Source organism: Mobula hypostoma, chromosome 23, assembly GCF_963921235.1.
Source record: "Mobula hypostoma chromosome 23, sMobHyp1.1, whole genome shotgun sequence".
NCBI classification, from domain to species: Eukaryota; Metazoa; Chordata; class Chondrichthyes; order Myliobatiformes; family Myliobatidae; genus Mobula; species Mobula hypostoma.
Genome location: NC_086119.1, coordinates 29,162,992 through 29,175,804, shown reverse-complemented (window position 1 = coordinate 29,175,804; position 12,813 = coordinate 29,162,992). Strand labels below are relative to the sequence as shown.

The 12,813-nt window shown below is 37.1% G+C and overlaps 1 protein-coding gene across 2 annotated transcripts in view; it reads right to left on the bottom strand.

The window, feature by feature from the left end:
- usp32 (ubiquitin specific peptidase 32) overlaps nt 1–12,813 on the bottom strand; it is a 157,004-nt gene that overhangs the window by 91,825 nt on the left and 52,366 nt on the right. For both annotated transcript variants that reach the window (XM_063031935.1, XM_063031936.1), the window contains exon 3: nt 4,021–4,126. In XM_063031935.1, the coding sequence (XP_062888005.1) occupies nt 4,021–4,126 (106 nt within the window). The remainder of the gene's footprint in view (nt 1–4,020; nt 4,127–12,813) is intronic.

The following is a 12,813-nucleotide window of genomic DNA, read 5'->3' as shown; positions in this document are numbered from 1 at the left end:
AAGGAGAAAATTTCACTACATTTGCTGTGAGCTACCAGCCTGCTATCACTTGATCTGTCTCCAGTTTCTTTATCTCCTCTTCAGGACTGTGGCACTGATTCTCACAAAGCCATCTTTTATGTTAGAGCTCTTAAGAGGTCTTCCACTACAGGTGACAGTGTACTCAAGAATACATGCTCAGCTTTCCACAAATTGCTCCCTGTTTGCTTGATCTCCATCATCCATTGCTTCAGATACTACACTCGTCAGGTCATTGCTCACAATCTCCGGCACTTTCAGCATGATGCCACTGTCCAATGTACCCCGCCTCCCCCAGAATCCCTGTGGAATTGCTTCCATTAGATTGTTTTGATTTAACTACTCCTGTTCCTATGGCATCTATCTGTAGAACTAGATGAAGTGCATTACCTGCACTCTTACTTCTCTCTTTCCATATGTAAGCCCTCAACATTTCAAGTAATTTAATTGTACTTTTTAAAATTACATATACAATGTTTTTGGTGCTCTTTTAATAATGGTCTCCTTTGCACCACAAATCAATGCAAACGGGATGATTGCAGTGCAGAAGAAACCTCATTCAATCATGATCAATCCTTTGTTAATTCTCTGGCTCACTTTCTTTCTACATCCCATTCCTTGGCTCTTCTAACAAAACTCAACAGGAATTCAAGGAACAGGGCTTCTGACAAGCTTCTGACAAGGCTTGCTGCAGCCTTACAGATTGAATGCAATAAATTCAGAGTCAGCACTTCTATTTGTGCTTAACTCACAGCTGACTGGTTGCTTGATTATTGTTCCACTAGCACTTTTTCACAACCATGCCTTTTGATGTTTAGATTTCCCAACCCTTGCTCTTAAATCTCATCAACTCTCCCACCTTTTCCTGTACTTTAAAAAAATTAGTTTTATCTCCAACTTTTTTTTAGTTCTAATGAAAAAGTATGGATTTGAAAGCTTTCCCTCACTTTTCCATAGTAACTACTTTAGTTTTGAAGTATTGACGATACTTTTTTTTTTATTTAAATGGGATGAAACACCTTACTCTAGGCTAATTACCCCAAAGATCACTGCATGCTAATGGAAATTGGATGACATACGGAGCTAAAAATGGTAAAATTATTTAATTGAAAAACATACAAAAGGAATCCCGAGGCAAAAGGCCCTTTTTGGACATGATGAACCAACTGGTCTCCTACCATGGTAAATGAGTTCTAAAACTTCAATTGTGTCAATCACGCAAAAAGTGGCTATTTAACTGAATTAAAAGTTTTCTTTCACTGTGAAACAATTTGATATATTTTTGCTCTACCTACGCAAACCAAACTACACAAAACTTATTAATTCTACAAGCAGTAGAAATGCAATTCGAAGTACTAAAAGTTCATCACTGATACATGTAGATTTCCAAACAGTATTGTAAAGAATTTTTTTAAAAAAACATTCTTGAATTCCATAAAATTAAAGGGATAGTAGTAGAGGGATAGGAGCAGAAATAGAAATTGATCAGTAGGTTAGTTGGAGGAGGGAAGTGTATAAAATGATTTCTCACAGATTGGTACCTGGCCCCCTGAAATCATTAATACACATTATTTATTTGCAGACAAGACAAACTTGCAGGCACAGAAAACTGACAGAATGATACCAAAAGACTTCAAAGATGATATAGGCTGACATTTCTTATTTCATATAGCAAAATGCTGTGTTGCATCTAGACAGGAATTCTTACATTCTAACACAAGAGATAATGAAAAAAAGGGTGTAAATTATCATTGAAAGTGGCAGGGCAGGATGGTAGTGTTTGGTAAACACATCTGGATTTTACACAGGCATAAAATATTGATGAACCTTTATAAGATAGCAGTTTAACCACAACAAATATTATTGAGTTCTGGGCACAATTCTGTAGGAAAGATGTAAAGAACATAAAAAATAGGAGCAGGAGAAGACCATTTGGCCCATCGAGCCTGCATCGCCATTCAATAAGATCATGGCTGATCTGACCATGGACTCATCTCCACCTACATGCCTTTCCCCTATGACCCTTAATTCCCCTACTATGCAAAAATCTATCCAACCTTGTCTTAAATATATATACTGAGGTAGCCTTCACTGGGCAGAGAATTCCGCAGATTTACCACTCTCTGGGAAAAGCAGTTCCTCCTCATCTCAGTCCTTAATTTACTCCCCCGAATCTTGAGGTTATGTTCCCTAGTTCTAGTCTCACTTACCATTGGAAACAACTTTCCTGCCTCTTTCTTATCTATCCCTTTCATAATTTTATGTATCTACAAGATCTGCTCTCATCCTTCTGAATTCCAGCGAGTAAAGTCCCAGGCAACTCAATCTCTCCACAGTCTACCCCCTCATCTCTGGAATCAACCTCTAGAGAGGGTACAGAAGAGATTTATTAGGAAATTTGCAGGGCAAAGGTACAAAAGCCACCAGTTTTCCTTGGAGCAGGGGTGGTTAGGAAGTAAAATGAGAAAAATTTAAAACCATGAAAGGTGAAGATAAAGTTTAGCTTTATTTGTCACTTGTACCTTGAAACATACTGTGAAAAGCGCCACTTGCAAAGGGGATGTGCTGGGGGCAGCCCACAAGTGTCACCATGCTTCTGGCATAAACATCGCATGCTCACAACTTACTAACCCTAACCCGTAGGTCTTTGGAATGCAGGAGGGAACTGAGGTATCCAGAGGAAACTCTTGCGGTCATGGAGAGAATACACAAACTCCATACAGACAGTGGTGGGAATTGAACCCCAGTCTTACAACAGGCACTCTGTAAAACTAATTGCTATGCTGCTGAGACCTCCCCCCCCCCCAACCACCCCTAATCTAAACATCTCCAATGGAAAGAAAATACTCCATTGGTAAAGGAATCAATAACCAAAATAACAATTGTCAGAGAATTGTACAGTATAGGATCTGGCCTGTCAGACCAACAGGTCCGCAGCTGATCAAGACACTCATTTTAGATAATCCCACTTGCCTATAATTGGTCTATTCCCCTCAGACCTTTCCCATCCATATACCCGTCCAAGTATCTTTTAATTGTATTTGCATTTTCTCTGGCAGTTCGTTCCATATATGGATTATAAACCAGACGAAAAAGTTGCCCCTCAGGTTCCTTCTCTTCCCTCTCACCCTAAGCCTATGTCCTTTGCTTTCCCAAAGACTATACATTCATCCCATTTATGGCCCTCATGTTTTCATACATTTCACTAAGATCATACCTCATTCTCCTACCCTCCAATGAAAAAAAGGTCCCTGTTTATCAACCTCTCTCCATGACACAGTTCCTCAACATCCCAGCAACATCCTTGTGAATCACCTTTGCATTTTTTCCAGCTTCCAATAGAAAGAAGATGATTGCTAAAAGAACCAAAGGTGACGTTGGGACCTGGAATGTATTGTTGGGATAAAGTAATAAAGGGGGATTTGATCAGGAAAATAGGGATCCTAAATAAGCATTTGATTAGAAAACTAATATGGCTGGAGGGTAGGACAGTGGGATTACTCATATTGCTCTTGCCTTTGGCCAACAAGGAAATAATGGTGTAAATGGCTTCCTTATGTTCTGTATCCTTCCCATGACTCACAGTAAAATACCCAGAAGCAAGTGGTGTGTTAACAGCAGCAAAACCATGTACTAGCGAAGTTAGAGTTAGCTGTGAAAGCACAAGATATGTGCAATACAAAATGAATAATATTGATGGGTGTTTATCATTGTGAAAGATGTGCTGTATAATCTATTTACTTATATCCTATTTCTTTATTTTCCTGTGGGTGCCTATAAGAAAAAAAATCTCAAAGCTCTATACGGTATACCTACTTTGATAATAAATTTACTTTGAACTATACGAATCCAAAACTACTCAGTAGTTAAGCTTAAAAAACTCAGTTCCCGCTTTATGCTTAAAATTTAGCAAATGTTTAATTAATAAAAAATTCTAAAAGAACTCATCTGCGCTAGTAATAGTTGTCAAAACATTGCTTACCAGTATTTAGCAATACTTACACTTTGCCTTTTCTTCATCTCTTCCTCTTGTCAGGAGGACCAGCCCCACTATTAGATTATTAAAATGAAGACCTTTGGATGTTCCACCAAAAGAATGATAAATAACCTACAGAAATAGAAACAAAAGTCAAGAAATGTTGAATTGTGGTCTAATTATTGTTTGAGCAATTTAGTCATTATGTATACATTTTACAACAATTTGATCTACAGTATTATTTGCTAGTTACTTTACATGATTTAATGAAATATTAATTATTTTCCATTCAAAGTATTTTACAATCATTTGAACCATAGGCTTCAGTATTCATAGATGGAAGTTACTGTCCATCCCAAGAGTGACCTGCATTCACTGATGGGATTATAATTATTTTTGACACAACGCACTTTTCATATGTGTGTAGTTAGTTATGTATTTGGGCAGCAATACAATATTATAAAAAGTTATAAGAATGCTGTTAAACAACAGCAAGCATATGATGTAATTCCTCCAAAGCAAGCGTTTTGGCTGACTGATATTACTGCAATGCAATACTGTGCAAATAGAACTGTCAAATGGTGTATGCTTGAATGCAGCAGCAAAGTTCAGCATCTACATGAGACAAAACACCTCATGATGCAATACCCAGGATGAGACTACAGCTCCACCTATCTTATTACAGTTACTGGAAGAGCTCAAATAAACTGCAAAGAATAATGGACAGAGTTCTGTTGGAAAAGGTTGCCAAATTATTCCTGATAAAGAAAAAATGTGACAGGTAATGTCTTGTTTTGGAGAAAGCTATCAGTAAATTAGCACTGGAATCTTTAATTTTACACTTAGCTAATCTACATTTGCTATTAGATTCCCCGGATAAATATTAACCAGCTTTCTTTGCCTTCGACTTGAGAAATATGCCTGAGCTGAACTGCCCATGATCAAAACTTCCTCCTCCCAAGATGAGAAATATGAATGTTGGCTGATGACTGCGCCATTTTCCACTCTATGTGAAAATCCTCAGTTTACAATGTTCAAAGTTACTTAAAGGGACATTTGTTAACGTAGTTAAGAAATCCTGGATGCAATAGACCTGATCAACATCTATGCTTGGGCTGTTAAGTGACAAGTATTATTCTTGCTCCAAAAGCACTTGTAAATGATTAGCTTCACCAGAATAGGAATGCAAACAATAGAACCAGTTTGATAATCACCACTTATCAAAAAATGCAAACAGACCAAATTCCATAGCAAGAATTATTGTTTATTAATGGCAGATTTCCAAAATGTCTCCAACTTCAAATTCTGGAGATGAAGGTGTCAAGGAAGGGAAGAGAAGAGTTTGATATGGATCATGTGAACAACACAGTCGGGTGAAAGTTAGCAGGAAGGTAAAATTAACATGGTCTATATCCGATCGTTTTCTTTTATTAAGAACATCTCTACTTCTATCCCAGAGAATAGTTTTGCTATCAATGTCCGTTGTAACCCAACTAATTAATAAAGCTATGTTAATTATACCAAATCCTACCTGCACCTCGTTTGTTCTCCAGATTCTTTGCGTCCATCAAACCTGTTCTGGTGACAAGACTTTCTATACCAGTGCCTTTTAAATGTCTTCATTTCTTTCTTAATAATGGCTTTTAAATTTGGAGAGGCATGGCAGCATACTGGTTATCATGATTCTTTACAGTACCAGTAACCCAGGATTCAATTCCTTCTGCTGCCTATAAGGTGTTTGTATATTCTCCCCATGACTGCATGGGATTCTCCTGGGTGTTCCAGTTTCCTCCCACAGTCCAAAGACTTACCATTTAGTAGACTAATTGATCCTTGTGAACTGTCCCATGATTAGGCTAGGTTTAAATCGAGGGTTGCTGGGTGGAATGGCTTGAAGGGCCGGAAGGGCCTATTCTGCACTGTATCTCAGAAAATAAATTTATCATAGTTGACAAGGCTCTCAAATGTGTTTTTCCCGTTTCCTAAATTATTGCTCTCAATCACTACTTATTTTAGTCAAAACAAGGATAAGGTTCCTGTTTCTTTCCCTTCTATCTCACTACTCTTTACATTCAACAGATCATCCTTCATAATTTCTACAAGCTCCAACAGACTTTCACCATCAGACACTTCTCTCCATCCCTGCCAATCATACCAAAAAGGGGTGCTCCCTCTTCAAAATTCTTTTGTTCCTTCCATCTCCAACAACCTCTCCCTTCTTGTGGCAGCTGTAAGAAACAAAACACGCTTCTTTCCTTCTCATTACAACAACTTACCTGCAGCTCTCCACAATCAAACACAGATTGGGTGACAGATTTGTAAAATACCTCTGTTCAGATGGCAAGGGTTGACTCCAAGTTTCCAGTCTCATGTCACTTTAATTCCCTGTTCCACTCTTACACTGGTCCCCAGATTAAGAGTGGAACAGCATCTCATCTTCTGTTGGAGCACAATGCAGCCATCCGGACTTGATATGAATTTAATAATTCTAAATAAACCTCTTTTCCCTTTGACATTGATCTTTCTGTGTAAACTTGTTTCATTTTACTCTACCATCTCCAACGGCCTTTTAATAATATTGATAATATTAATTTGATAACTTTAATTTGCAGCCCAAAAAAAAAATGGTTGGAGAAATTCAGTGGGATCTGTTGGATTCAGGATCTGTGGGATTCAGCATCTGTTGGGTAAAAGAAATGTGGATCTTTCAGGGTCAAAACCCTGCATCAGGACTGGAGGAGAGAGAGAAAGTAGCTGCTATTAAAAGAGGGGAGAAGGGTGAAATGTGGTCCAGTTAGTGATAGATGAACTGAGAGATAAAGATGATTCCAGTACCTGCAGTCACTTCTGACTCAACATTTAGTTGCAGATTTTCCCTGTTCTCTCCATCTCTCCCTCTGCAACTCATAATCTTAGACTTCAGCTCTGATGAAAGGTCCTTGACTCTACCCGCTTCTATTTCTCTGCCATTAATGCTACTCTACTAGTACTTATAGTATATTATTTTAATTTCAAATTTCAAGCATCAGCAGTATTTTGCTACCATAAAGATTTATATGTATTGCACAAGCAAAGTGCCCTTTTCTCACTTCAGAGCTTCAATGAAAAAGAATGCATTTCAAAACATAAGGATAAAAAGTGCAAAGACAACCCAGTAATTTCATGTTATGTTCCCCATTGCAATCATAAATACTGTCAGTGTAAAAAGCAGAAGGAAAATTACCATAATGTACATGGCATTCAGAGCTAGTCATATGACACCTAATTATTAATGAACCAATATTAATTCTTCATGAAATATACACATCATTTTCCTACCAAGACTAGATACATATTAAAAAAATCTTTCCACTGTTAATCATGCGACATTGCTTTTATAATATTCTGTTAGCCACTTCATGGACTGCTTTCGTAAGCCTGCATGTGAAAGCAAGGAACATCCCACAAAAATGTGTCACAACCATTGATGAAATAGTGTTGGGCTGAGTATGAGAATTCATTAAGCATCCCACCTTCTCTCAGAGAGAGGCATCATTCTGTAAACTTATAATCAGTCTAGGAATCAGATGTTTGACAGACATTTAAAAAATATATAGATTTAACTTATTAAAATACAAATCAATGAAAGGAGAAAAATACTACGTCAGTTATACTACTGAGTGTAGAGAGGCTGATTGAGAGATACAAGTACAGAAAGGACAGATACTAAGAAATGTATGCATTTATAAAGGAAGGGGCAGAAAGCTTAGAGATGATCTGAAGAAGAATTTCCTTTTCATCCTGAAGGTGGCTGACATCTAGAAATGCACTGTCTGAGAGGGTGGAGATGGCAGAATCTCTCACAACATTTAATAATTATTTAGATGAGCACTTGAATCATAAAGGCATCAAAGATTATGGCCCAGGTGTTGGAAAATGGGGCTAGTACAACTTGTAGTCAATAGGCCAGTTTCTGTATTCCACAAGTCTAAACTTCTTCCCACAGAATCAGACATCATCATTCAAGATCACTCTTCAATAGTTTAAAGCAAAGGATTGGATGTGGTGTCTTTGGAATCATCTTCAATACATCACTGATCACTGGGATCAATGGTGAGTCTATCAATGGAACAGGTGATCATCCCATCCCAGTCTATTTCAGATTTCTGATTTTCATCAGATCGCCAACAATTTCCAGTCAGTATGATGCAAGCCTTTCATTAGAAGACATCACTAAAAGGCCAGCATAAAATTAATTAATCCTTGCAGCTTTCCCAATGTATAAACAGCTCAAGTGATGCAGCCCAAATAATAATCAACTGGGGAAAAAAGTTGCATTTAAAAGAAAATTGTGGGATGCAAAAGGAAAAAAAAGAGCAAATGGCTACTTCTTTTGCAAATCCTAGATTAAAAATTATTTCTACGGTAATTAATTTGCTTTTGTGTGCTTTCCCTCCAAACAATTCACAGTTCCCCCACCTACACCAAAGAACCATATCTTCCTGTTTTTACACCCACGAGCTACTCCCCCTGTTCCTCTGGGCATGTCTCGTATTCCGAAATGACTCCCCCACCTGTCTGGACTTCTACCCATCAACTTTCACTTTCTTCATCTGCCTCAATTTCTCCCAAATCTTCCTAACATCTGCTTCTGACCCATATACTTATTATAAGAGTTCTCTTTTTTAAAAAAATCACTCTTGCCAATAATTTTTTCTTACTTCTCTTGCGTCAGTTTTAATACTCTAATTCCAATCACTCAGCTATTTCTATCATGGCAGTCCAGAACCTTCATTTTATTCTTCAAATCTCCCGAATTTGTAGCGCATTACACCCCCTTCCATTAACGACTACCTTGCACGTCTCATGTCTTCTGCTGCCCTTTCCAAGGAAGTTCGCTATTCTAGATTCAATCTAAGTGTTGTCAATTACTCAGCCCGCCTACCACTTTTACAAAATCTTCATATCTATCACAATGAGACTTCATCAAGTGGAACTCTAAAAGTGTGATTAATACGGCAGAAGACAAATTGGACTTCTTACTTCGAGTAGAAGAGGCTAATACCCGATGAACTGTTCTCAGAATAAAAGCATATTTTCTCAGATTGTTCATTAATCTTAGGGACTCTGTACTCCAGAATATTCTGAATACATTCTCCAAGGTCATGGAGTTTGCTGAAAGCTGAGATCAACAAGTTTTCAGAATCCATTTGGAAGGGAATACCAACGTAGGGTTCAAGGCTTCAGTGAAGCGACCTTTAAAAGGATCCTTCCATTTTTTATGTATATGTACTTTAACATGCACTTCAAACAGTTACCTACAGAATGCCTCACACAACTCCATGTCTTTGGATCCACACTGATTCCATACTTTGCTATCTGCAGTACAACATACTCAGTCCCACAGCCATCAATCTAGTGACACATAACAAACAGTTCAGCACAAAATAATGCACAATTTCAGATATTTAAAATATCTTTTTCTTAATCTCCATTACATCTAGTAAAATTCTGAACAGCCAAATGTATGAGCCAGAGTGCCTTGAGAGAAATATTAACACTGTTCAAAGGTTGCTTCATACTTGCCTCCAAAATTTAGAATACTGTATGTAAAAAATGGTCTTAATAAAAAAAATTCTATTTATTGACTTGTTAATAATAGCCAATATATTAAATGAAAAAAGGCATCGCTCAAAGTCAGTAACTTGACGTTTTCTACAGGTTTCATTTTTAAAAATGCACTTAAAATCAGCATGAATAAATGCAAAATCTGATTTTGTTGCGTCTTTCTCTTACCTCTGAATGTCTGTATCAGAGACATTTCTATGAAGATTTAAACCACTATTATATAGTATGCTCATAGCAAAACAAATGTCAATTTGAAAGAATGAGAATTTAAAAGGATAACTGGATATAATTTACAATTTATGAGACTTATACATATAAAGCACAAGGTCAAACAAAATTATCAACATGCTGGAGGAACTCAGCAGGTCGGGCAGCATCCGTGGAAACGATGAGTTGGCGTTTTGGACCGGAACCCTTCGTCAGGACTCAAACTCAAACGTTTCTGGCCCGAAACATCAACTCATCATTTCCACAGATGCTGCCCGACCTGCTGAGTTCCTCCAGTGTGTTGTAAGTGTTGCTTTGATCCCAGCATCTGCAGATTATTTTGTGCAAACAAAATTATCACTCTGCATATGTCCATAGCTAACCAAATGTCAAAACTGAACACTGAACATAAAAGCCAGACTGAGAAATATGTTGCTTTTTAAAAAAATTTTATATGCAACAAGAAATAAGTGAACATTTGCATAATTCTAATCACCAAATGGCATTATTTTCTAGCGTAGAATCACGAATATATTTAATAATAATATTCCTCTTGTCCTTCGAGTTTCAGAATAGAAGTCTGATCTCAGAATTCACAAAAAATGTTAGTGATAATTATTCAGTAAAAAGCATCATCATTAAATTCCTGTATCTAAATCACAAGAGATATATGAATCAGCATATTCAAAATCTACAAATTTATCCTCCCCATGGGAAAATTATTTCAATTTCTAGAAAAGTATAAAGCAGACAATTTATAGTTAAAAGTAACAACATACTCAGCCCCTTAAACGCAACATAGAACTTTGCAAAATTCGAATTAGCTTTAAGAACAATCCATCCAAGGAATGTTTGACCAACATGGCTTAGAATAAACATTAAATGTGATTACACAACCTTCACCAAATGCACTATCAAGGAAATATAATCATATTGTTGATATACGGTAGTAGACTCCCTCCCAAAAATAAAAAGCAGTTACCTCTTTCAAGTACAATGACAATGTTTGCAAGCCTCATCTGGAGCTACACCAAAACTATCCCATTTACGGTCAATAGAATCTTACAATTTAGATTTGTTTACACTTGTTAAATTTTGCTCCCAAGATCTCCATTATCAGTGAGAAAATGGCATCTATTTGCATATCCATTTGCTTGAATGCTACATGAACTCTTAACCAGCTTCTCTCTTATGCCAATAAGAGATCATTATATTTAACTTTTTTCAGTTTAAAACTGCTGTCCTCTTCAGTAGCAATAAAGAAAGCATTATGCATTTACTGATCTACAGTGAAAATGTAACCATATTTGAGCAACTCAAAGGAGGAGAGAGAAGAAAATTGAAAATAGATTAGAAAGTAGTATCATATTGTTCGAAGAATCTGATTTTGAAAGATGTCTGGAATTATCTTGGAGAACTTCACTAATACTTTAGACTGGAATATGTGAGGAGAGGAACCATTGTTTTAATACAAGTCAGACAATAAATTGTAGAGCTCTGACGTGCATGAATGCTGAAAGTAAAATCAGTAATGTCCTCCTCCTCCGAAGTTTGCACAAAAACACCATTTCTGCTACTGAAAATTTTAAATTTAATCATTCCAACTCCAGTGAGAACCTCAGAAAATCCCATTTCATACAATTTCAACTGAATGTTTAATCTGTCACAATTACTGCATAAAAACCTCTTTGGCTGTGCAAGCCCTAAATTACGAATTCTAGATTTTTTCACTAATCTCAAAATTGATCAATTTTTAATTTTAATGAATTATGCTTATGGATAAGAAATCTCGTCTGTATGTGTCAGTCTTTACTTTGCCTTCTATTACATGTCTGCTTTTAGAATACTGTATCAAGCTCATTTATTATTTGAAAATGTTTCAATCAAATTAGTTTCTCAGCTTGCCTGAAGGAATATCAGGTACGCATGTCATAATGAAATTGATATTTAGAAAGATGAAATCCATACCATAATACTGAGAAATATCTAATAATCTAGCTTCCAGAGACAGTATACTGCTTAGGCAATACATTGCAATAGGTGTAGCCAGGATCACAATTTTACTAAGTTCATTCATCGACGAATTGCCAACTCTTCTCATCTCTCAACCAACTCATATGCTCATACAGCCTTCTTCTCTTCCATGACACAGATTAGCCTTTCTAACCTTACCTGTACCTGTCCAGTTAAGAATGTAAGACCACAAGACATAGGAGCAGGATTCGGCCATTTGGACCATCGAGACTGCTCCACCATTTCATCATAGCTGATCCATTTTCCCTCCTCCTTCCTTCTCCCCACAACCTTTCACACCCTTATTAATCAAGAACATATTAATCTCTGCTTTAAATACACCCAATAACCTGACATCCACAGCCGTCTGTAGTAACAAATTCCACAGATTCACTACCCTCTGGCTAAAGAAATTCCTCATCTCCTTTCTAAATGGACATCTCTCTATTGAGGACATGCCCTCTGGTCCTAGACTCCCCACTATAGGAAACATCTTCTCCACATGTCTTGGCCTTTCAACATTCAATAAGTTTCAATGAGATCCTCCCTCATTCTTCTAAATTCCAGTGAGTACAGGCCTGGAGCAATTAAACGCTCCTCATATGATAACCTTTCATTCCCAGGATCATCCTCATGAACTCCAATCCTTTTTTAAGATAAGGGGCCCAAAACCGCTCACAATACTCCACGTGAGGCCTCACCAGTGTCTTATAAATCCTCAGCATTACATCCTTGCTCTTGCATTCTAATACTCTCAAAATTAATGCTAACATTGCACTTGCCTTCCCCACTACAGACTTAACCTGCAAGTTAACTTTAAGCAATCCTACATGAGGACTGCCAGGTCCCTTAGCAGCTCAGATCTCTTCCCGTTTAGAAAACAATTTATACTTTTATTCCATCTACCAAAGTGCATGACCATAGACTTTGTGACACTCTATTCCATTGCCACTTCTTTGTCCATTCTCCTAATCTGTCCAAGTCCTTCTCTT